The sequence below is a fragment of the Chenopodium quinoa genome, unplaced genomic scaffold (assembly GCF_001683475.1).
Source record: "Chenopodium quinoa cultivar QQ74 unplaced genomic scaffold, ASM168347v1, whole genome shotgun sequence".
Classification (NCBI taxonomy): Eukaryota; Viridiplantae; Streptophyta; class Magnoliopsida; order Caryophyllales; family Amaranthaceae; genus Chenopodium; species Chenopodium quinoa.
This window is the reverse complement of record NW_018743066.1, coordinates 1,558,829-1,583,696: the sequence shown is the minus strand read 5'-3', so window position 1 is coordinate 1,583,696 and position 24,868 is coordinate 1,558,829. Positions and strand designations below refer to the sequence as shown.

At 34.3% G+C, this 24,868-nt stretch overlaps 3 protein-coding genes across 3 annotated transcripts; 1 reads left to right on the top strand and 2 right to left on the bottom strand.

Moving 5' to 3' along the window:
- The first annotated feature begins 7,581 nt into the window (after window positions 1-7,581).
- On the top strand, window positions 7,582-9,465 carry LOC110731155 (glycine-rich cell wall structural protein-like). The gene has a single exon (XM_021910987.1). It carries the CDS (start codon window positions 7,582-7,584, stop codon window positions 9,463-9,465), a length of 1,884 nt encoding a protein of 627 aa, XP_021766679.1.
- A 389-nt stretch (window positions 9,466-9,854) lies between these two features.
- Window positions 9,855-15,620, bottom strand: LOC110731317. Its single transcript, XM_021911168.1, has 7 exons — window positions 15,277-15,620; window positions 12,926-13,198; window positions 12,727-12,846; window positions 12,451-12,609; window positions 11,456-11,628; window positions 10,533-10,638; window positions 9,855-10,038 (listed from the first exon to the last, which is right to left on the bottom strand). The coding sequence occupies exons 2-7, from the start codon at window positions 13,169-13,171 to the stop codon at window positions 10,009-10,011; spliced, it is 834 nt and encodes a 277-aa protein (XP_021766860.1). The 5' UTR covers window positions 13,172-13,198; window positions 15,277-15,620; the 3' UTR covers window positions 9,855-10,008.
- Window positions 15,621-16,141: 521 nt separating this feature from the next.
- Window positions 16,142-23,648, bottom strand: LOC110731316 (dihydrolipoyllysine-residue succinyltransferase component of 2-oxoglutarate dehydrogenase complex 1, mitochondrial-like). The gene is made up of 15 exons (XM_021911167.1): window positions 23,466-23,648; window positions 23,189-23,237; window positions 23,005-23,088; window positions 20,456-20,516; window positions 20,340-20,367; window positions 20,131-20,198; window positions 19,967-20,041; window positions 19,782-19,837; window positions 19,652-19,696; window positions 19,258-19,542; window positions 19,050-19,144; window positions 17,797-17,887; window positions 17,603-17,713; window positions 16,740-16,934; window positions 16,142-16,647 (listed from the first exon to the last, which is right to left on the bottom strand). Exons 2-15 carry the CDS (start codon window positions 23,231-23,233, stop codon window positions 16,456-16,458), a joined length of 1,431 nt encoding a protein of 476 aa, XP_021766859.1. The 5' UTR covers window positions 23,234-23,237; window positions 23,466-23,648; the 3' UTR covers window positions 16,142-16,455.
- Window positions 23,649-24,868: the final 1,220 nt, after the last annotated feature.

The window sequence follows — 24,868 nt, the reverse complement described above, 5'->3', positions numbered from 1 at the left end:
TTGCACCCGCTCTCATTAATGGCATTCTCGTAATTTTGTTGATTTTAAACTTTTTTCTATTTTTTTAACTATTAAGGCAATTTTATTTACTTTAACACTGGCTTCATTTACTTTTACTAAATTTTCATTTACTTTTGAGAAATGAAACTGAAAACTACTTTATAAAGTTAAAATATTACAAAAATGCCATTGATGACACGGGAAGTATGTGAGCCGTCCGATTAACATGATTTAAGGGCCTAGATTAGTTCCTAGTTTTTATTTTAGCATTGGTTCTCATTATAACTTGGTTCTATATATATATATATATATATATATATATATATATATATATATATATATATATATATATATATATATATATATATATATGGAATTGCATAATCAATTTATATGTAGACAAATAAAATGAAACAAAGGGAGTAGTTTCTCCAATGAAAATCAAAAGATATACTAATATATGAGGGCTATACCAGTGGTTAAATACTTAATTTGCATTAGTTAGCATAACATGCATGCTTCAAGAGAGCTAGATATTTCTCCATGCATACAGATTGGGGTTCCATGTGAGATTTATATGTTTGACTTATATAAAATAATCCTTACATTAAACTAATTATCATAATTATAATGTATATCGAACTAAGATCGTATTCTTTATCCTAATAATAAAAAATTGGACAACACTTTAAGGAGGAAAAATTAAGGAAATAAATTACACACTCTATATTACTTTTTGCATGTTAATTAGTGAAGAAACCAGCTGCAGAACATGTATGCATGTTCTACTTAGCTCCTAATTATCGTAATAATTATTAATTATCCTAATAGAAATCATATACAAGTATATAATATGGTTTAGTTTAACAAACTTTTGGTTGTATTAATTCTTAGTTAATTATATTAATTAATAAATAGCCGCGGCGATTTGTTGGTTGTTAATGAGATCCATATTTCTGGGATATTTGCTATTTGAAAGAATAAATATCAAGGTTATCATGCGACATTTTTTGGTGGGGAAATCTACTAATTTGAAATTAATACAGATCAAAATTATTATTTTTATTTAGACTATATTTCATTGTAAAGCGGATCTTAAGCTGTATAATCAATTATTGTTAAATTCCAACTACATAGCTTTACAGGAGAAAAATAAAGATTACTATGTAAATTTAACAAAATTAGATAAACTTTTTGGCCGGTCAGAATACAAAATTTAGAGAAAATAAAAATGAAATTTGACTACTATCCAAGAAAAAAAAGAGAAGCGTTTAGATCAGTCGCATGTCTAAAGAAGGTTTCATCCTAAAACATATGGACTTTGAATTGATTAAATATGGAATACTTGTACCGGTATAAGTTTAGCTAGAACATAAATTGATATACGGAGTATAATTTCGAGAGATAAATTAAGCCAAATAGAGTACATGTAAGTTGTTCACGTGACTCTTAAGCTGGCATCTACTTGAGAAAATCAAATATGGGTATAGGTCGGCCGGAAGGCTGCCTAGCTTATTGTACGTAGTACACTAGAGTAAACATCGTATAGCATATACTACAGTATAGTGCAATAGATAAATTGCAAGGAAATCGAGCTTAAAAGTTGTTTTGGTATTACATTAATGGAGATGCATCACAATCACAAGCAAACGTCAAAGGGTCTATTCACTTCAGCTTAATTTCGGCTCAATTCAATTTAGTTTAGCTCCAATCAGTTTAGTTCAGTTCCTAATTTTCTTCTCTCATAAAAATTCAATTCAGCTTATTTCAGTAAATCAGAACAGGCCCTAAAAGGGACATTTAAGTTTACCTTTGATAACGTTTTAATTAACGCATATTTTGCGATAAATTGATGGATCGGATATATAATGGTATCCCAATGATTCGAGAGATATTTGACAATTAAAGCTTAGGCCCAATTAAGCTAGAACCTTCCCCGGCCCCTTGCATGTCTTGCAAATTATTGTATGATTACATAACATTACACTAATATATACATACAAGCAAGTATAAGTTTGATTTCTAAAAAGACAAGGAATTCCACTGAAATGCACATCAAATTGAGATTCTTGGTACTTGCACAAATTTAAATTGATCTTTCTAGAACATACATTAAGTAATTACAACAACAACAAAAAATGACTCATTTTTGACAACATTGATCTTATCTTGTAGCTAGCTTCAAAGTCAATAAACATTAGGTTGATTATATTGGAGGTATGGGTAGCACAAAGGTAGTGGACCTGCATGCATGTGTGGAAGCAACGATAAGCTAGACCAAATCAGCTATAACTTGGTCATAACATAATAACATAACATTTGATCTTGATATATTATGACAAAAAGAAAGGTTGTTATTTTTAGAATAATGTTTTGATGCCTAAAAGGTAACAATATTGGGTTCACTTTAGTTCAAGTTCTTCCAAATCTAGTACCAACTCCCACTAGTCCAATTGCCTTAGAAATTATAAGAGATTTAAATTAGTGAAATTTGCTAAAACTTTGAAAAAAAAAAAGTATCCCCAATCTAGATACTAATTTTGCTCGATAAAGGTCTTTAGCCTTAATACTACATTCGTCTGGATTTTGTTGTCATATTACTAATTTGGTAACTTCATATTTAACTTACTATATAACAAGGGAATGGATTCGAGACAAGCTAGAGTGTGCAAATTTATAAAATCTGTTGTACTCCATCTTATCAATATGTATGTCACTTTAGACAATTTATTTTGATCAACGTTTATGTGTCATTCGAATATTACAGAGTAGTTAAAATATAACTATGATATATTACCGTTTAATTTTATCTTTTTAGTCAAATTATTAATGCGTGAAAGTGACAAACCGTTTGTTGGAGGAAAAAAAAAAATTAGATTGTACTTAATTAACAATTTAGGACAATAGTAAAAAAAAAAAAATATATTTAGGACCAAGGGATGTTAAAATTAGATTATGAATTATATATTATAACCAATCCTATCTTTGAATGCCAAATAATTAAAAGATTGTAACTACATTATTTTGAAATTATAATAATGTAGCCTATTATTTTTATCATAAAATCTGATAAAAGTAATATATTATATTATTGTGAATTTGTGAGACAGATACAAAATTGTATTAAGAAATTAAAATATGAGTGAAAAATTGTAGAAAAGCAAAAAAAAAAAGGAAAAATACAAAAAAAACCCAAAAATTTAATAATGAAAAAGCATATTTAGCTAGTTTTTCAAACAAGGTGTCACATGGGCTTAATACCAAAGGAATGTGTTTGTTATTAATAATTTCTTTCTCTTCCAATTTCTATCAACACAAATCATACACAATTTGTGCACTTATGCTGTCTTCCAATGTCTATTAAGCAAGACAAAATTACAATGTGACCCACTATTTGGATATGTATGCCTGCCAATGCAAGTTATTAAAAGTGCTTTAGATTTTTTTTTTTTTTTTAGAAAAAATATCCATGTTTGCACCATTTTATGAATTAACCCTAATTATTCTCTAAAGCTCGTTAAACACAATAATTATGAAAGCAATATTGACTAAGGCTCTATTTACTTCACCTTATTTCTTACAAATTGAATCCACACATCAAGTATGTCCGATTGCCTAAAATGTTGATTAGTTTAGATAAAGAAAAAAGATAGTAGTACGTGGAGTCTTAAATAAAAAGAACAAAGCCTCATTTATTTCATTGAGTTTGAGAAAGCATCGCCGAGTTTGAAAAAGCAGATGTAAATGCAAACGATTGCTAAGTATGCGCGGTTTTAAAGCAATTTAGGTATCTATAACTTAAAAAATGAAATTGATTATTGATTAAAGAAATAATACTCTAAGCCGAGCTTTTAAAGTTAAGGGCTTCCTATAAAATGGGTGCAAATGTGGGAGAAATATTACAAAAAAAGCTTAAATATACAATATACAAGTATAAGGTTAATTCCTAAGTTATTTATAACATTTTACTCCGTAATTTTTACGTGCCAACACACACCATTAATTTATATATCTATTTCTATGTTGATAAAATGTAATTCTTCGATCAAATAAAGAAAAATTGAAATTTGTGGTACTTGCATATATATGGAGTAGTAAATTTTTTTCAATTTGAAGAAAAACAAAGAGCATTTAACTAAGGAATGTTACATATCTTAAGTATTTGGAAATATGAGAGTTCTAGGTGTTTTGAACTTTTGTTTTTTAGATGAACTTTGGTTACTCGGCAACAATGAGATAATATTCATATTTTAAAGGTTAATTTTTAAATTACCATCTAAAAATGTAATCATTTTTGAACTAACCACCCGTTTGATTTTTTAATTTAAATAACCACCCCTTAAATTAAATAAATGCTCAGATTACCACCCATTTCAAAAATCTGGTGGATTTTCCATCTGTAGGCCCTACCTAACACTTATTTTTACTCTTTTGACTGATTTTTTTCTCTGACTTTTCTCTTTAAAAACGCTCTCTATACTTTAATTCACATTTCCTTCACCAAATTATACCAAATTTCAAATAGAAAAATGTAAATTGAAGTTTGTTAAGCCAAGCCCGTATATATTGTATTTAGTTGGTTAACGGGGTATGTTAAAGCCCTTACTTTGAGTTGTATAAATACCTTGTTTACATGGAATACAAACTAAGAATACACATTCTTGACATGGTATCAGGCCTAACTAAATTTAAACCCTAAACACAGAATTTTGCTTTCCTCTCTACTGTCGATCAAGAACAGCCATGGAAGAGGGCAAACTTGACAAAGTTAGAAGAGCGTTTTTAAAGAGAAAAATCGGGGAAAAATCAGTCAAATTGAGAGGTAGATGGGGCCCACAGACGAAAAATCCACCGGATTTATGAAATGTGTGGCAATCTGAGCATTTATTTAATTTAAGGGGTGGTAATTTAAAATAAAAAATTAAACGGGTAGTTAGTTCGAAAATGGTTACATTTTAAGGTGGTAATTTAAAAACTTATTTGAAAGGGCATTCCTGTATACTACCTCTGTTTCTTTTTAGTTGACACATATTCATTTTTAGGAAGTTTTTTTAGTTGACACGTTTCCTTTTGCGTTAAATTTTTTACCTTGCATTTACAAGCTACCTCACTTGCTTTTTCATTCTCTCTCACTCTCTCTCCTCTCCTTAAAATATGTGACTAAATCAAACGCGTCAACTAAATAGAAACGGAGAAAGTATTTTTTTTAATCCACTTTCATATATTCATCAAGTGTAAGATAATTAGGAAACTCTAGCTTATCTTCTTTTAATTTTGTCTATTAGTTTTACTTTCTGTATAAGCTCTTGTCAAAAAAAAAAAAAAATGGTGTAAGATAATTAGGAAAAAAAAAAGTTATAGTTTTTAGGTGTATTTAGATACAGACTTTGACATTTGCTCAAATCATTGGTAGCTGGTGCTAAGATGGTACAATTGGTCTTTGCTTCGAAGGAATTTCATGAAGATATGGTCACCCACTCCACCATTTCTTGTTTCATCAAAAATATAGTATGCATATTAATTAAAAAAAAAAAAACACCTATATTTTTGCTTACCTTTATAAAATAAATAATTCAATAACTTTACCTGATTATATGCATTATGCTACTATTATTAGCTATAAACCATATATAATAATTAAGTGGAAATATATGCTAGGCAAGACATTAATGTTGGTTTTCTAGTGAAGAAAATTGTAACATTTGACTAAAAACCAAGTGTGTACATCATGTAGCACAAACAATTGCTGACAGTACTAGTGTTGACATTGAGAACAAATGTAAGTTCACATTATACATTTCATTCATTATATATACATGAATACATCTAATTGTATGTTATTATATATTAATATATGTGTATTCGATTTTGGTAAACAGTCTAAACACTTCTAAGGATTAGTACATGGTCATTTTCTTTATATAATACAATCGGTGGTACGTATAATTTAATAACCATGTGGTTATTTCTTTATTCACTTGTTTGTGACTTTTGAACACACATGCCAAAAAGTTGTCTTGGTTGAACCTTGTAACCGTTGTACAGTGAGTGTATACTTATGTTCATGTATTGATGTATGTAAAGAGTGTAACAGTGTGATCGACCCATCATTGTGTCTTAGTTAGTTTATCTTTCTCCTTTAGGGAGGAGAGGTTGTTGATTACTCTGAGTAGGTTATATCATACACAAAATATTATATTAACGTAGATTGGTTAATAAGGATATAAAGCTATAAAATTCTAGTAAAAAATAGATTGGTTAATAATATGACAAACAAAAATAATAAGCAACAATAATTGCCTATGACTAAAAAAAATGCCTATGTTTTTCTCCGATATTTCTCCAATTATATCAATTCACATTATTATTATCTCTGATGGAATATATAGGAGATATTAGGTGTTAAATCTTGAACAGTAATAGTAGTAGCTCAAAGAAAGGGTTCACAAATAAGTGAACCAATGAACCATATATGGTTCGACGTGAGATGTTTGAGATCTAGGCGATGATTCTTCGCTAAATATTGAGTATATATATCTCAATTGGTATTATGAAAGTAAGACTTGTTCTGCTCAACTTATTTTCATCAAATTTCTCTTGTATTTTTGTTGAAAAATAACATTTACACTTATTTTTGTTAAAGTTAACAAATTTTATTTAAATAAAAAGTTTAATTTATTGGATAAAACTAATTTATACTTCGAAAGTTTCTTTTTAGTTGACATATTTCTTTAGTCACGTTTGCCAATGCACTTATTCAATCATTAATATCTTTAATTATCGATAAACAAAAATTATGAAAAGTTGATATTTTAAAAGTATATAACGTGACGAATCTAACAAGATCCCACAACTATATTTTTCATTACGTATAAAGCACAACACACGGTCAAAGGGAGGTGTGTGAATAGTGCTAAAGTCAAAACGTGTCAACTAAATAAAAACTGAGGTAGTATAACTTTCTCAAAAAAAAAAAAAAAAAAAAGCTAATTTATATAAGCCAAGTCGAGCAAGTGACCTCCAAAGAAAGTTTAAACATAATGCAACCACTAAAAAATCCCTGAAGCGGAAGGATCGAAGATTAATTAATACTTCCATTACAAATTTGCAATAATTTGACATAAAGTAAAGAGAAAAAATGTCTAATCGTTGCAAATAATACGAAATGGAGGTAGTATAAAGAAAAAAACAAGAAACTACAATCATATCTATCAAATGTTGTATAAAGAATAATATTAAAAGGAATGTCTACTTAATTAAAGAACAAAACAAGAAATTACTAGAATTTTATAGCATTATATCCTTAGTGATATAGTGGTTAGACTAGGCAACTCATAGAATTGACCAATGTTGTATAAAGAATATCAAAAGGAATGTCTAAGCTACTTAAATCTAATCAAATCAATGATTGAATAAATGGTATTTGTTTATTGGAACTTGAGACACTTGACATGTGTATATAAAGTACGGAAACCTAGAGCAAAAAATCATATCTATCAAACAAAGTGGGAGATAATTACTACAAAGAGAATCTAATCATATTACTATTACTTACATACATAACAAGTCCCATTAAGAGACATGGCTTTGTCTGCCAAAGCTCTCTATTCCATTACACTTCTTCTCATGATAACACTTACCTCTTTAAGTAATACAATTCATGGTGACGAAGAAGATGGTGGTGGATTCTTTGGTCATTGTGCATATCGGTGGAGAGGTTGCGGAAGCTTCTTTAACAATGCATTTGGGGGTGGGGGGAGGCGTGGTAGTAGCTTTGGAGTTGGTAGTGGTCAAGGAGGTGGTGGTGATGATAGTGAAGGTGGCAATGTTGGTTATAGTGTTCAAAAGACTATTAATAGTGGTGGTGGTGGTGGAGGGGGTAGTGGTAGTGGTTCAATAGAAGGTTCAGGTCATGCAGAAGGTCATGGAGAAGGTGCTGGTGGTGGAAAAACAACCAGCGGTATTATTAGTGGAGGTGGAGGAGGAGAAGGTGGTGGTTCGGCTGAAGGAAAAAATGGTCATGGGGAGGGTCATGGAAGTGGTGCTGGGGCTGGAATTGGAGACACAAGTGGCAATACGGTTGGTGGAGGTGGAGGAGGAGAAGGTGGTGGTTCAACTGAAGGAATAGATGGTCATGTTGAAGGGCATGGAAGTGGTGCCGGTGCTGGAGTTGGAAGTACAGTTGCAGGTGATGTAGGAGGAGGCGGAGGAGGCAGTGGAGGAGCAGTAGTAGAAGGATTAGGTGCACATGCTGAAGGGCATGGTCAAGGTCTTGGTACTGGAGTCACAAGTGGGGGTGTAGCTGGAGGAGGTGGTGGTGGAGGAGGAGAAGGTTCATCAGAAGGGTTAGGTGGACGTGCTGAAGGTCATGGAGAAGGTATTGGTGCCGGTATTGGAGTTACAAGAGGTGGTACAACAGGAGGTGGTGGGGGTGGAGGAGGAGGAGGTTCAACAGAAGGATTAGGTGGTCATGCGGAAGGACATGGAGAAGGTGCCGGTGCTGGAATTGGAGTCACGACTAGTGGTGCAGCAGGGGGAGGTGGTGGAGGAGGAGGTTCAGCAGAAGGGGTAGGTGGACATGCAGAAGGGCACGGACAAGGTCTTGGTGCTGGTATTGGAGACACAAGCAGTAATGTAGTTGGCGGAGGTGGCGGTGGACAGGGAGGTGGCTCAGTAGAAGGTTTAGGTGGACATAGTGAAGGGCATGGAGAAGGTTTTGGTGCTGGTTTTGCACACACAAGTGGTGGTTCTACTGGAGTTGGTGGTGGGGGAGGAGGTGGAGGTGGAGGAGGATCATCATCGCATGATTTAGGCGTTCATGCAGAAGGGCATGGAGAAGGAGCAGGTGTAGGTGGTGGAGTTGGAGGTGTAGGTGGTGGCTTTGGAGGGGGTGGTGGTGGTGGTAGTTTTTCACAAGGTTTAAGTCATGGTGAAGGACACGGAGAAGGTGCAGGTGGTGGGTTTGGCAGCTCAAGTGGAGGCGGCGGTAGTGGCGGTGGAGGTGGCGGAGGGGGTGTTGGTGGAGAAACTGGTGGTTTTGGAGAAGGTTTTGGCCACGGTAGTGGATATGGTGTAGGAGGTGGAGTAAATAGCTTTGGTGGTGGTGAAGGCTCAGGAGGTGGAGGAGGTAGTGGTAGCGGTTTGGGCTCGGGGAGAGGATTCGGTCATGGTTTTGGCTTTGGTGCAGGATTTGGAATTGGTGGTGGCGAAGGTGGAGGGGGCGGTGAAGGTGGTGGAAGTGGAGGTAATGGTCAAGGGTATGGTCAAGGAGAAGGTAGGGGTTTTGGGGCGGGTGGTACTAGTGGAGGCAATACTGGTTTGGGTCATGGTGGTGGAAAAAATTTTGGTGGCAGCCAAGGAATAGGCATGGGATTTGGTATGGGTATGGGATTTGGATTCGGGATGGGTGTAGGTGCTAATAAACGTTTAGATACTAATAGCAATGTTGAAAATCACAAGCACTAAGTATCTATGTAACAATATTATACTCTCACAATTTTCTATTTGCGATTTATTAATAGGTTAATTGTCACAACTAGTTAGTATAAAGTACAAGAAGATGAAGAAAATCAATTGAAGAATTATTCTTCCATATGTTGAACATCAATATCAGTAGTGTGATAAGATTCAAGAATAATAAAAGCCTAGATCGACATTTCTCAATTTAGTTTATATTATGCATATACTTCTTCAAATTATTGTAGTTTACAATATGAGCTGCCTTATAAGCTTCTCAAAACTCTAGATTTTAGCTTGTTTATGATCAGCAGATAGCAGATTGTCGAATTTTGTTCTCTTGTTTAAAACTAGTGATAATTCATCCCCCATAAAGTGCTGAATTACTCAAAAAGCAATTGAAAAAGAAAAAAAATAAATAATATAGATCGATGAAGGATTCTTTGAAACGTACACTATAGAGCAACATGATACATATATATGATTTACAACTGCAAATTTGCCACTATGAACAGATAACTAAGATCTTCAACCTTCAAAATTGATGTAGAGTTATGCCTGAGGCCACTGTGGACTAACCACCTGCATTAACCAGCACTTGAGCTAAGAATTCTCGGATTAACATAAAATCACGATAGACAGAATTCTCTGAACATTATTTTTATTGAGAAAAGCAGCCTAAACCTACAAGAGTCCTCAAAAGTCTCTAAACTGAAGGAGAAAGGCAGGGTTCATCACTATCAGGCTCCTTACTTAAATGGTTAAACCTTTTCTACCCCATAGCCACTAGCTCTAAACCTTTCATATTACGAGTAATCATATTCTCATATCAAGAAGATAAAGATAAGCGCAAAATGAGCTATCACATTGAACTTAAATGCATCATGCTCTTTCCATAGAAAATCCTACCACCAAAAATAGTTCATACAACTTCTGCATGTTAAGTACTCGTATGCTTTCTAGCAAAAGTTCACAACAGAAAATGTAATGAAACAAACAACAAATATGTATTAAGGCATTCTACAATGAAGAAAGTGGCAGCTATGGAAAGGGAAAAAGAGAATATGAAGACTCACCTCAAGGGTACTGAATACCAAACGCATTCTACTTGCAACAACAGAAGGTTCCTCAGCATGCCCCGCCACTGCCATCTGCTCTAACTGAAGAGTCTTGACAGGAAGCCTTTCAAACATAAAAAAGGAGACTTAATAAAATTATACTTCATAGTATAAAATCATCTATTGGTAGAAAAGTAAACACTATATATGGAACAAAGTGAGAAAAGAGCATACTACACAAGTATGCAACATTACTAAAATTGGAACTATGTTTTTCTCTTGTAACTTAGGCCAATGTATAGCAAATGGATTACATAGAAGATTTGACAAACGTATGTTTGCTAATTTTGGCCAATGTATAGCAATGCTAAGGTCTTTGCCTCTTCGGACGGATAGGGATTCTCTTCAGTAACTGATAATCCAATTACTAGGGAAATTGGGAAACTAGTTTTTGTCGAAAGTTCTCACATAGTAACTGGAGAGAATCTTCCCTCCTTCGAGAGACAACCAATTTAAGACTTAAAATCACTTTAACAGTTTCAAATATGATGCTTGGCCTCCTGGATCTATGTTACAGTGAATTTTTTTTTAAAGTAATGTCGTACAAAGGAAAAAGAGCTCACTTTGAGGTAGATCTCAAACCACATAACATTTTCCATGTTTTCTAAAGAGGGAAGAGGAAAAAAGAAAAGGTATACCAACATTAAATTCACAAGAAAGATGAATAGTTCAATGGATATATTGACCGGGAAAAGAGTGCCAAGATAGGCAAAGTTTCCTCAGCATATGAAATCATTCTTCAGAACACAATAAGATCAGTGGAGATTGTGGACTAAGGAAGAGGAGCAAATGTATTAGGCGAACCCAACTACATTGTACAAAAACAACTCAACATGATGAATAGTTAATCTTTAAAATAGATTATAAAAGGTATCACTTACCAAGCCATTCCCCTCATATAATATGCATTTGCAATGATTGCACAAAAGCCTTTCCACAGGTGTAATACATCTTCAGAAACTGGAGGTGAAGCAGACCATCTAACAACTGTTGGTTGTGGTGTACACAAGATGGTGATGAATATAATGCTCAACCAAAGAATACACTCATCAACCTGCATTAAATATGCACAAAAAAAGAGCACTAGTCAACAAATCCCAGCTCAAAAATACAAAATGACCAAGATGGCGAGAGAAAAATTCGCCTTTTAGGCAAGAGGTGGGCAGCAAGGCTACTGGTCACTTATAATCAGATAACAGAGTTTTGAGCACGTAAATGTCAAAAACACACACAGAGGATAACATATAGATCAGAGAATAATAACTTTTGAGTTAGAAACAAATAAAATACTAATGAGAGGGCCTATATTTGATCATTGCTAAACAGCTCAAAAAGTAGGAGGTAAAGCTCAAAGCCCCAAAGTGTTCTGTGTTTGAGTTGAAAGATAGAGCCAAGCTACTTTCATAGGCTCGTTAGTCAGTACATTAATTACCATAAAGGAAATACTACACTTTGCATTGACCAAATGGGTGAGAGGTAGTTAAAATGTTGGAACACCAAAGGCAGTTAATTTTCTAATTTACAATTAGTGTTTAATTGTACAAAAGTTTAAGCAGAGAAATGGTAACATAATAGGCACTTGTACAAGGGGTTTTTAAGTTCTTTCTAATCTTTCAAACTGACATGAAGCAACCTTAAATTGAAAACTTTGGGTCCTGTCCAAGACTTGCAAGTGATCCAAACCACAACTAACTAAACCATAACTAACCTCCTCCACCTGTTTAAGGGGTCTATATGTAGCACCATATGAACCACAGAAGCCAGTAAAAGTGATTCTAAAGCAAAATCACAGGACTCCAGAACACAACAGAATTCATCAACCACTCATTTTAAGATATATATAGCATTTCAAGGTGCAATGGTACGCACAACTCACTTCCTCAGATAATATTTTAGACTTCAGACTGGTACTTCCTCCATAATTTTCCATTGATTCTATTGTAACTCCAGATTCCTTCATATTTGCCAGCTCTTTCCTCAAACCTTCATCAGTGCATCCTAATGCATATGCATTCACCCCAGCTTCAATGAATTCCTATATCATAAAAGCATAAAAGGAAATTCAAAGAAAATATTAACTATCTTAATAGAAAATGAATATAGTATAGCAATGTAAGTAGAAGAAAAATATAAGTTAAAAGGAATTCCTAACCTTTAAATTATCAATGCCACCACGATCAATCACATTTCTGTACCGTCTAAATAAGCTGACAGCAATATTTGTTGATGAACGATATTCATCATCTGATGAAGTTGGATCTGAAGACCGGCACTGCAACAAGTGATACATAAATATGTATGTATGTCAACAATCAAAACCAGATTGTTAAATTAAAATCAGCTATGCATACCAGCCACCTCTTGGGAAGAGTGTCCTGAGAGAGAGAGCAGCCTTTCAATCGTCCATACCCTTGTCTGGAAAGAAAGCATTTGCGCAGACCTTCGGTATTGGAAAGACTTGATTGACTAGGACAGTTTAGAGGACTGAGCAATGGTATGACATTTGCAGTCTTAGGAAGGCCGAATTCCTGAAATATATTACTATCCACGTAACTCAAGCAGTTTCCAATAGCTCCCCCAGCATGCACCATCAGCATGGTTGAACCATGATATATATCTTCAAGCTGCAAATTGCCAATCCAAACCAAAAGTGTTTTAGAACCACATACACTAATAGTTTCTTAAAGTCCTTCTTAAAGTTCACAAAAGTTTATAGGTTTGTTTCTTAAAGTCCTTACTTCATGCAAGTGTTATTATGGTGGGTAGATTAATCACACATAGAGTAATTCCCAGAATAAGTAAAGAGTCACTCGGAATTTCTCTGATTCTTAACAAGTAATGTGCAAATTTTAGGTCTGTATCCTTATGAGATCCAGAAATCAGCTTAATGCCAGATCATGCTATGAGGAAAAAGTCATCAAAGCTAGGGGTCTAGGGGGTGGCAAGGCTCCCTATCCACCAAACAACTGGAATATACAGAACATTGTCCAATTCCCGTTATAAATGGTGTATTCTGTTAAGATAACTCTTCCAAGAAAAATTATCTTTTACCACCTGCTTTTCGAAGCCTTTTGCGACTGAAGTAGTGCTTCTCTTCAAAGGCACTACTTATAGTGTAAGTTGTGTGCTTAGTCAATCACAGAAGATTTCATACCAAGGTTTTATGGTTGCTGTAACTTTATTCAGTTCTGTAGGTTTATCCTGCTAGACCTTGCTAAACTAGTACTATTTGCTCACATAGAAAACCTTAAATCATATAGTTATGTAGATAATGACCTCTTCATTCAAATCCACGTATCCACACTTCAGGAATGATTCCACTAAAGCAAGCCATGAGTCACAAGGGAAAATTACTGAATCATACAAAATTGTAAGGGCTACTAACCCAGCTCGTGACTAGTAACTAAAGGTATGGCTGCATCGAACACCATCAATCTCTCACACAGGAGTATCATGGGACAATAAGTTAGGTAAGCAGCATACATGTAAACACCATGTTTTAACAGCAGCAATCACTTTTATTAGGAAAGAAGACTTTTTGCTTGGAACCAAAAATTAAGATGTTCATTTTGTTAGGCACTCATTAAGCATGACCAACACGGGATGTCTTCATAAGTTGCTGCTATTCTTTTAAAACCAGATCACCCAAACTCTCTGGACCCCTAAAATTAACAACGAATTCCACCATTAGATATAGTTGTCTTTCAATGAGATTTAATAAGTCCTCTACAGTTTAATCTTAAAGACAATCCTAAAACTGACACAGATTCCTCATCATCTAACATTGATTCATACTGTTTCCGGCAACTCCACAAATCATTCGACTAAAATGAACTTCAAATCAAAGCCTTATCTTACTGGTTATGATTGACCTGGTATAATTGAATCATCTCAGATTAAATTCAGGACCCAAAATGCACAGTAGCTGCTCTACAATTTTCTTACATCAAGCAATTATCAGATATATTTTCTAAAAAACAGGTAGACACTTTCCTGTGAAAACTCCAGTGCTTCCATATTACAATAAGTAACATTAGTATAGTTAAATTGTTTTTTCATATATACATCCCTAAGAACAAAGACGCTTAGTATAAGTAAAAAAAATCCATCCCCTAAAAATTTAAGATACAACTCCCTTCTTCATTTTTCAATCTTTACATTTCGATATGAGAGAAAAATGGTCAAAGTGGAAAGATTAAAAAGTAACAGAGGGAGCAATTTAGGAATTCATGACATAATCAAGCTTTCAACCATGATATTCATAATATTTTATAATTCTAATTGTAGCTTGTAATACAGTTATACATAGTCCTTAGAGTGTATGATTATCCCAGAATTAGTCACTCATAAAGGAAGGCAATTAGAAACTCCTACTGCCATGCCATTTTATTTGCACCCACAATACATATATCATTGTATAGATTTTACTCCACCCAAATCAAAACTTATACAGTAATAAAAATTACAAAAGACTACAACTTTAACAGAAAATATAAGGCATAAATCAAAACATGGGTAATTAAGGAAATGGCAAATAATTCTAAATAAATCAAAGCATGGGTAATGAAGAAAACAAACAATTCTAAGTCAAGAATATATGATTTCAAATTGAGTATATGGTAAAAATTAAAGCAATAAAAAAATTGGCAAAAATTATTCACAAAATAAAAATAAACAACAAAAAATAAATAAATAAAGTTACCTTTTCTAAGGCAAATATGATTGCCTGTGAAATTAATAGTGCAACCTGAAAGAAAAAGAAGAAAATCCCAGAAAAATAACCTTAGACAATTATTTAGAGAGATGATAGAAGAAGGATCAGTTGGGGTTATGCAAACCACCAACTTATTGTATGGTTCCAAAATATTTTTGTGGAATTTGAAATATGATTGATCGGAAAATGAAAGGGAAGATCTTTTCTCATTTTTTTTTTATTTTTTTCTGGTGTTAGAAAGACTGAAAATTTGTCTGTAAAAAAAAAAATAAAAAGACTGAAAATTTGAGTGTATCTATTTTCCCCAGATCGCTGCATTTGTTGTCATTGTTACTTTATTCTCCACACCCTTTTTTTTGGCTAAACTTAGGGTAAATAATGGTTTTAGGCCATGTTGTGCTAGACCCGACCCGTTGGTTATCAGTCCCAACCTCACTTATTTTTTATTGGGTGCACTAAACTACTCGTACCTTGAACCCACAAAATTTTGCAAGTCACTAGTTCACATTCACAATCCAAAATATTTCAAGATCAAAACTCAAAAATAAATTCGATTAATAGTGTCTTGTATAGTTGTATTACCCCTAAACCAAAACTTGTTTGATTGTTTCTGAGTCTATGTTAGCAACCAAAACCACACTCCCTTACTCCCTCTAGCCTCTAGCCTCTTGCAAAACTTCTTTCACTCCATATAATATGTCATCTAATAATAAATCAGTGCGATAAGAATGGAGCAACGCCGCAACGGTACTCTACTGAGCACTCTTCTGATCATATAGGGAAGGAGAGTTCGTGCACTCCAGTCTACCTTCCTCAAAAGCACATGCCATAAAATCCACACACAATTACGCTGTTGAAATGAAGACACAAGTATTTCATCAATTCTAGAGCGAAATCATCAACTCAGTAGTCATTATTCCCCAAAAATTACAAACTATTTTAAGGGTGTATCGTACTCTTCCTGAGAGTAAAATCTCAAAATTTTCAGAATAATCGAGCCAGGGAGTCTACAATTACATCCCTAGGTACTTGAGAAAGTATACCAAACACATAATGCGCCAGTTATAAGTAAAAGGTAGGGAAGATCTTGACCCCCAAAATTATGTGATTACAAGACATGGTAATTTATTTTTACTATGACTGAAAAACGGAACCACATTTCTTTTCTCATATATCAAGAAGCAACCTCCTGGGATCTTCCACCACATCCTTGACACGGCGCAAAAAGAGGACAGCCTCTCTCCCATCAATCAGCCTGTGATCATATGTCAGAGCAACATTCATCATTGGCCGTGAAACTACCTGACCACCAACCACCATTGGACGGTTCACAATTGAGTGCATGCCCAATATTGCTGACTGCCAAATTGAAAAGAAGAACATTAGACCAATAAACAAAGTTTGTGCATTACTCTCCAATACATATGAAATAGTATGAGAAATCCTCTGACCTGTGGAGGGTTGATAATCGGGGTACTCAGAAGGCTTCCATAAACACCACCATTAGATATTGTGAATGATCCTCCAGCCATCTCATCAATCGATATAGTACCCTCAGTGGCCTTCTTGGCAAGAGAGTTGATTCCTTTTTCTATATCAGCAAAGTTCATTTTGTCCGCATCTCGAATAACAGGTACCACAAGACCCTAGAAGCAATAAATCAGCATCAAGATCCAAGTTAGAGATAACTTCAGTTGACGTCGTGAAAAGGCACCCTAAATGTTTGGGTAACTAACAGTAGATAAATGAGCACATCTAACTCTAAGAAAAATCATATAAACCAAATAAGCCAACTCCACATGACTTTACAGCATATGCGCGAAAATAATTGTATATACAAATTCAATACATTTCATCTGAATGTAAACATGGTAAACCACTCAATGAAGGTCATGATAATATTAATTTTCTCATCAAGCTGAAAAATGACTAAATGAGTGAGAAACGACAACAAATGTATAATTTAGAATAGTGGTCTCAATCAATGATTATGATTTACACATCACTTACAAGAGAATTCTTCTGGTTTCCATACTGTATTCTACTCCATAGACCATGTAAAAAATCAAGAGTGGTAATCTAATTCACTTATTATTTGGCTTTATATAAACAACCCAATTCATATCATAAGGTATCCACAGCGTCCAGTCCATCAGCAAGTTTGACAAATAGCTAGAAGAATGGAATTTGTGGCAAATTTACAAAGGCATTTCATTGGTTCCCTAAGTGTATAGATATCTTTTCTTTCCAGGTTTTAATTTAAAAAAAAATGTATATATAAGAATATACTAGATATGATAGATCAAAAACAGACCTTAGGAGTGCCCACAGCGATACTAATATCAATGTATTCTCGGTATATGATGTCATCCCCATCAATAACAGCATTAACAATAGGTTGGCTCTGGAGTGCACTCACTGCTCCCTATAAATCACAACAACAAAAAACAGCATTAGCAATTCTAATCAATCACATAGCAAAAAACCACAACAAAGAAAATTACTTACTTTGACAAATCCTGACATAAATCCCAACTTCACTCCATGCTTCTCAACAAAGGCATCTTTATAATCAGAGCGCAGCTTCATCAAGTTTGTCCTAACAAAATTATATTGTCCACATTAGGCATATTAAATGACGAAACATTACACTCTCAATATAGAGATGCGATAATAAGCTTCTACTACAGCTTATTTAAAAAGATGGACTTCTAATTTGAGCTGTTCATAAACATGGTTAAAATTACATTGGATTGTGTAAAAACAAAAATGAGTCTTTAAGCATTGGTAATCACACTAATCAGTGAAAAGTCTGCACGAATATATATTTCTTTGATATTCCTTTATATATTTTATACATCAAAATGTATCCAATTTTCGGAATTAATTTTCTTAACTAAAACTGTTTTATTAAATCCCAAAGCACATAAATACTACTTACTCGCTGCTATAAAAGCCAGTGATCATTCCATTTGAATGAAACTTTCTCGGTGGAGGAAGGAGTTAATTTAGACACCAGAATGTGTGTACACACCTCTAAAACGCCAACAAAATAACTACTGTACCAACAGTTTTTGGTTACCACAGGTACACAACAACCAATTACATGGATGTTACTCCAATGAAGTACTTCCTCCGTTTTTTTATTATTGCACCATACATGTTGGGCTCACATTTTTTGGTAGTGGGAAAAATGAGGAGAGAGAAGGGTAAAAGTACAAATAAGGCCATGTGATGTAAACATAAAGTAAAGAATCAAGCGTTAAAAGTAAGGGTATATTGGATATTTACAGTGTGAACACACATATTTTGTTTCTTTAAATGGAAATGGTGCAATATTTGTGAAATTTCCTTAAAAGGCAAGTGGTGCAATAATAAAAGAACAGAGGAAGTATATGAAATTCCCAGAGAAGAAAGTTCCATTGCTATAAACTCATCTATGCAGTAGATGTTAATCATGTCATGAGGAGAGTTTTAAAAATGGTAGAGGAGAAACTACAATGATAACTCCAGCTGCGAAATCAGAGATTCTGTGGTACCATACTTCATTTCTGTTGGTTTTTTCAGCACAAGAGCACTACAAAATTACTTAAAATTTGGAAGTGTATCAACTAGATACTTATTATTTCAATATTTACAGTAAATTTCAGATTTTTTTCCCCCTTGCATTATAATATACAAGAAAATTAATGGTTTAACTTAGCAAACTTTAAACAATATATTCAACTTAAATTAATTACATCAGAAAAGTAATAGCTTACATATCAACTTCATTGAAAGTAGTCAACATGGCATAAGTGTTCTGAGAGTCTTTCAAACGGGTAGCAACTCGCTTTCTTAGTCTTGTCATTGGAACCTGAATAAATCATAAGTTCAAAAAACAATGAACTTCTAAATCAATGATTCAATCGTCAAAGATTTACGAATACAAGCAACCATCCCAAATGATTGTCAAAAGAGTTCACTTACCCTCCTCTCTCTGTCCTTGGGAGGTAGTTGAGGTTCTGAAGGTGAGGGTTTTGTAGATGGTGGAGAAGGAGCTTTAGGCTTTTCCTTGGGAGCAGAATCTTCTGACACGGGCTTTTCTTGAGCAGGAGTTTTAGCTTTTACCTTCTCATCCGTCTTGTCCTTCTTAGTTGCATCAGCCTTGTTGGTTGGTGACTCGGATGGAGCTACATGTGCGTGATCGCCAGATTTTGAAATGATAGCTATCTTAGTGCCAGGCTCTACGGTATCACCAACTTTGGCTAGAAGCTAAAGTTATAGGAAAGCCACATTAGTCAACAACTGGGTGCAGTGTTCAAAAAAGGACCAGAGCATTACCCAAGAAAAATAGAATAATCGTTGAGACTAATTCACATACCTGTTGAATGATTCCAGCTTCAGGACTACCAACATCCATAGTGACCTAATAAAATACAAAAATTAGCCTACCCCTTTTTTAATCAGTGAAAAATTACAGAAACAAGGTGGCAACATATTCCAAAATATACCTTATCTGTTTCAATTTGAGCAATTGGCTCATCAACTTCAACACGGTCTCCAGGATCTGATTAAAGTACAATAATGAGTTGCATGAGATACAATTTTCAGAAAAGATGAACCTAAGCCTCCTTGGCCAACTAACTCAACTTTTTCTCACATGCAATGCAAAACATTATAAATCATAAAGACATACGCTTTAAAAATGAAGCCAAAGTGCCATCAGTAATAGACTCTCCCATGAAAGGTACAACGGCTTCCACAACATCACCTGTATTGGAAATAACAAACTTGATTATATAACCACCTAGCTAGGTGCAAAGATTATCCACAGGGATCACTAAATAGACATTATCCCACCTTCTGATGAGTAGGACCTCTTCCATATTTGCCTAGAAGGACCAGTTTGCAAACAAGATCCAACTTCCCTGCGGATCCACACATAGATAAACAAATATAAGCCAAGTCCAAATGTCATGGATGAACTGACATCAGCTCATATAGCAACATATTATTTTTTTTTCGTAAGAATAGGTAAAGGAATGATTAAGGCAAAGCGACAAACAAACCTTAGCGACCTTAGACTAGCCTGACAACCTGTGATAAGTTTGGAGGACGATTTAGATTTCAGAACATGCATCATACTAGCATAATCAATTAGTTTGTTGATTGTAAGAAGACATACCCAAATTCCCATGTGAACCAATAATCCTGACGAGATGTGATCCTTGTCTGAGATGCAAAGTCTACACAATAACATGCACATTTTGCAAATAAGAATTGCTAAGTAATCATCCAAACAAATCTCTGCTAATAAATGAATTGTTAGTCAGGATTAAGAAAATAAGATTATATTAACCACAACCACACCAATAAATCAATATTGCAGTCAGGTGATTAGCTACTTTACATTTATAACCACCCACATAAATTGAGAGATCTGAATATCTGTTTTGCAAGATAAATGTGAAATTATCTCACTTCTTGAATCATGTCACTACATACTAAGCTGAGCATGGAAAATCAGAAAACATGGTAAGAGTATAAGACAGTAGAGACTTTATCACAGCCCTAGCCAGTCTATTTGGAAATCATACTATATCTGGAGCTGTCCTTTCCAATATGGCAATATGTGGACTAGAGAACCTAGTTGCAAAGAAAGAATTAGGGACTGGAGAATGTTTGGAAGCACAATGTACATATTTCAAGCTGTACTAATTTGAAAGGTATTGAATAAAATATTAAGATCTTTAGCTATTTGAACCTTGTTTGATGATTAAAAAAAATTGCCAATAAGGCTTTCCAGAAGCTTGTTAAATGTCAATCAATGCTGCAAAATGACTTCAGACTTATCCAGCCAGTGATGTATATCTAGGAAGTACAAATATCCTAGCCTAGAGCTGAAGATAGCCTTTCAGGCAACAATCCAAGATCAAGTGACTAAAAGAGTAGAATTATAACAAGTTTGTTTTCATGCTTGTAATACTTGTCCTGGGTAGGGAAAAAAGCGGAGTCACTTTTTTTTTTCAAGGATGCCAAAGGTGAAGGGCCAATTATCATTGTGATGTGCCTTTCAACATGCACAGACTATAACATTAGTCCTCTTGTGTAATTGATGTTATTCATAGAACTGCTGTAAATATTACACTAGTTTCATAGAACTGCTGTAAATATTACACTAGTTTAAGTAAGCGACTTATCATAACGCTATGATGCTAATATAAGAATCCCAAACATTTCTAATTTGAGATAAGATCAATTAGGTAGGGACTACTTTGTCTTAAAAGAGAATTGAGGCGGCTGAGTGTGATGCTCTTGTTGAAACGTTGTTTAGAGGGAAAAAATATGGGGAGTGAAGGCATCCACCTTTGATGGGCAAACTTAAATTGTCGCGCTTTGTTATGGTGCATTTGCATTCTTATTAGGCTGATTTAATTATGTTCACTAGCTTGAGCTGGGAATAAGCATTGGATCATGCAGCTTATTTGCTGGGTGACAAACCAATTCACCCCAAGAATCTCATTGAAGACTGGGAAGTCATTAGTAAAATCAAGTCAATAAAAGGAGATGGGGTTGAAAAGTGCTTCATTTTGAACATTTCAGGTCTAAGGAAACATGTTTGACATCTTGCTTATAGACTGACCTGTGAAAGAGGGTTTATATTTAAGCCAGGATGATTACAACCCTAATAGTCATGCAAATTGGACTCGGAAATGAGTATGTGAGGTTTTTTTTTTTTTTCCTTCTTGAGGGAGAAAGAGAGTTGTTGAGCTAAAATAAAGAATGAAAAATAGTTACTCTAGCAATGCTTCACAAGATCAAAATCATGAATGATATTATAAACAATGGTCATGAATGATATTTGGGCTATGAAAATCATATTTAGAGCAAGGATAGGTTTGAAGCTGATAAAAATTAACCTATACACAATTCTAATTGATGGTTGTCAACTAGACAAAACCTAATGCAGAGGAAAATCTTAGCAAAATTGAAGTTTTAATGGCCAATATTCGCACAAGCTATTGGCCATCAAATCAAAGCATCATGCTTCCCTAGAATGTAAGGTGTGTGTACTACATAGACGGTTCTTGTATAATACAAAGTATTTGTGTCGGTATAAGGATAAAAAGAAAAGGTATTAGGCATGAATTTTGAAAGAAAAATCATACATAACAACTAACTTAATCAAATTCATCATTTCTTGTACTGATACATAATCCCAATCCCAAATTGTAGCATGCAAAAAAAACATCAAAAATCTTTTTTCCATCCAAAACAATGACAAGTATAGATTAAGTTCTGGAATTACAAAATCAGGAGAACTATAATAATTACTAAAACGCACTCACTGCTCCAAACACAAAATAAAAACAAAACCCTCAACCTCATACATCTCAACATGACATACACAAGGTCACATAACAAGAGGCCCTGTTTCGACTACAAAGACAAGCTGCTTTCATACATTCACAATCTACACAGCAAAAAAATTGGCACAAACAATAAGTCAATAACAGTATGACTACTACATGAAAACATTAACATCCACATTCACATTCGCAACCTAAACCGCACCCCATAAGGTGATCAGACTAGGGAAAAACACACTCAAACAACACAAATTCCAGCTAAAATCCTCAACTCAGCAAAGAAAACAGAAATTCCAGCTGAAATCATCAACTTAACCAATAAAAACACAAATTTCCATCTAATTGAGCTTTATCTAACAACTACCTCTTTCGCGGCAGTAGCATAGCCGTGAGATCCGAAAGCTGGAGCAGATGGTCCAGAATTCCTTTGAATTTGACGCCCTAGCACCTGAATAACATCACAACAACGTCAATTTCCATCAATTCAAAAATCACACAAACATTTTAAAAAATTACAATCAATTCAAGAAATTGTTCTAAAATTTTACCGAAACACCACCACGAACAGCTTTTCGCCGCGCAATCCCTAACATATTTCTACAACCAAAAAAAAATTCAACGCAATTAATTTTCAAATATTTTCTAATACCTGATTTTGAAAATTCAAAAATCAAAAATTCATACAACAAAAATTCGGATCTAAATTTTTTTGCTAATTTAACCGAAGTCTTCAAACATAGAGTATATAATAACAAAATGAAATCGAATAAATCTAGTCTAAAATCTGAAATATAATCTAACAAAAAATGGTTGAAATAAGTTTACCTAAAATGAAGAATCGCAATTAGTTAATACAAACAAAAGAGTAAGAATTGCAGATGATTAAGTCTGGGAGAAAAATGGGTTCCCGAATTCGTCGGTCGTCTCCGTTTCGCCGAGCGCCGCGTCTGCCAAGAGAAGAAAGGGGTTTGTGTGTTTCTTCAAGGCTTTACTTGCGAAGGTTCTATAATTAAGTTGTCTGAAAAATTATTAAAATTGTTAAAAGAATTTACGGATAGAAAAGTTTTGATTAATAAAAGGAGTAAAAGAGTGAAAGAAGATGGGTGAAATTGTTGTAGTGTTATCATCGTATTCTTACTTCTATGGCATTGTATTTATAGCCATGAGTTACACTAATAATACAGCAATTACTCACATAGAGCCATATGAGTTCACAAGTGTTTGGACCTATATGAGCATTGTGTAATCAAATCAATAATTGGCATTCACTTATTAGACTTATCTTCTAACACTCCCCCTTGAATGCCACTAAAAATCTTGTTAGGTAAAACTTTATGGGATAAGACCCATAGCCAAAAGAGTACACCAATATTATTGTATTATATGCTTTGGTATACTGCCTCGTTAAAAACCTTGTCAGGAAAAACCCGGTGGGATAAAAACCTGATCGAAGGGAAAAAGAGTGCAGTACATATAATACTCCCCCTGATCTCAGCATAGTTCACGAAGATGTCACATTCCGATTTTGTGAACTAACTGTTCAAATTTCTTCGAAGGAAGTGATTTGGTGAAAAGGTCGGCAAGATTTTCACAAGACTGAATTTGCTGGATATTTATTTCCTCGTCCTTTTGCAGATCATGTGTGAAGAACAGTTTTGGGGCAATATGTTTCGTTTTATCTCCTTTAATATATCCTTCAGTTACTTGAGCGATACATGTTGTATTGTCTTCAAAGATGATGGTTGGGTCTTCTGTTATTGCGTTCATTCCACACTCCTTTTGGATATTACTGATCATCGACCTTAGCCACACACATTCTCGTCCTGCTTCATAGAGGGCTATCAACTCTGCATGATTTGATGATGTCGCGGTCAATGTCTGCTTTGTTGATTTCCATGATATTGCAGTGCCGCCATAAGTGAATACATATCCATTTTGTGACTTGGCATTTTGAGGATCTGATAAGTATCCAACGTCTGCATACCCAATGAGAGCAGCATCTTGTTTTGGTTGGTAATATAAACCAAGGTCTTGTGTCCCTCGTAGGTACCGGAGTAAGTGTCGAACTCCCTTCCAATGCCTATATGTTGGTGCATTGCTGTGCCTGGCTAACAAATTCACAGAGAAAGCTATGTCGGGTCTAGTATTGTTAGCTAAGTACATTAAGGCTCCAATTGCACTTAAGTATGGTACTTCTGGACCCAGAATCTCTTCATTTTCTTCTCGGG

Coding starts and splice junctions, on each gene's coding strand:
- LOC110731316 (XM_021911167.1), bottom strand. CDS start 23,233: ATGTTAGGGATTGCGCGGCGAAAAGCTGTTCGTGGTGGTGTTTCG. Junction 19,145..19,257: donor CCAAGGACAGAGAGAGGAGG/GTAAGTGAACTC, acceptor TGATTTATTCAG/GTTCCAATGACAAGACTAAG. Junction 16,648..16,739: donor CGATTATCAACCCTCCACAG/GTCAGAGGATTT, acceptor TCAATTTGGCAG/TCAGCAATATTGGGCATGCA.
- LOC110731317 (XM_021911168.1), bottom strand. CDS start 13,171: ATGCTGATGGTGCATGCTGGGGGAGCTATTGGAAACTGCTTGAGTTAC. Junction 12,847..12,925: donor CTCTTCCCAAGAGGTGGCTG/GTATGCATAGCT, acceptor CACTTGTTGCAG/TGCCGGTCTTCAGATCCAAC. Junction 11,629..12,450: donor CTAAAATATTATCTGAGGAA/GTGAGTTGTGCG, acceptor TATTTAATGCAG/GTTGATGAGTGTATTCTTTG.
- LOC110731155 (XM_021910987.1), top strand. CDS start 7,582: ATGGCTTTGTCTGCCAAAGCTCTCTATTCCATTACACTTCTTCTCATG.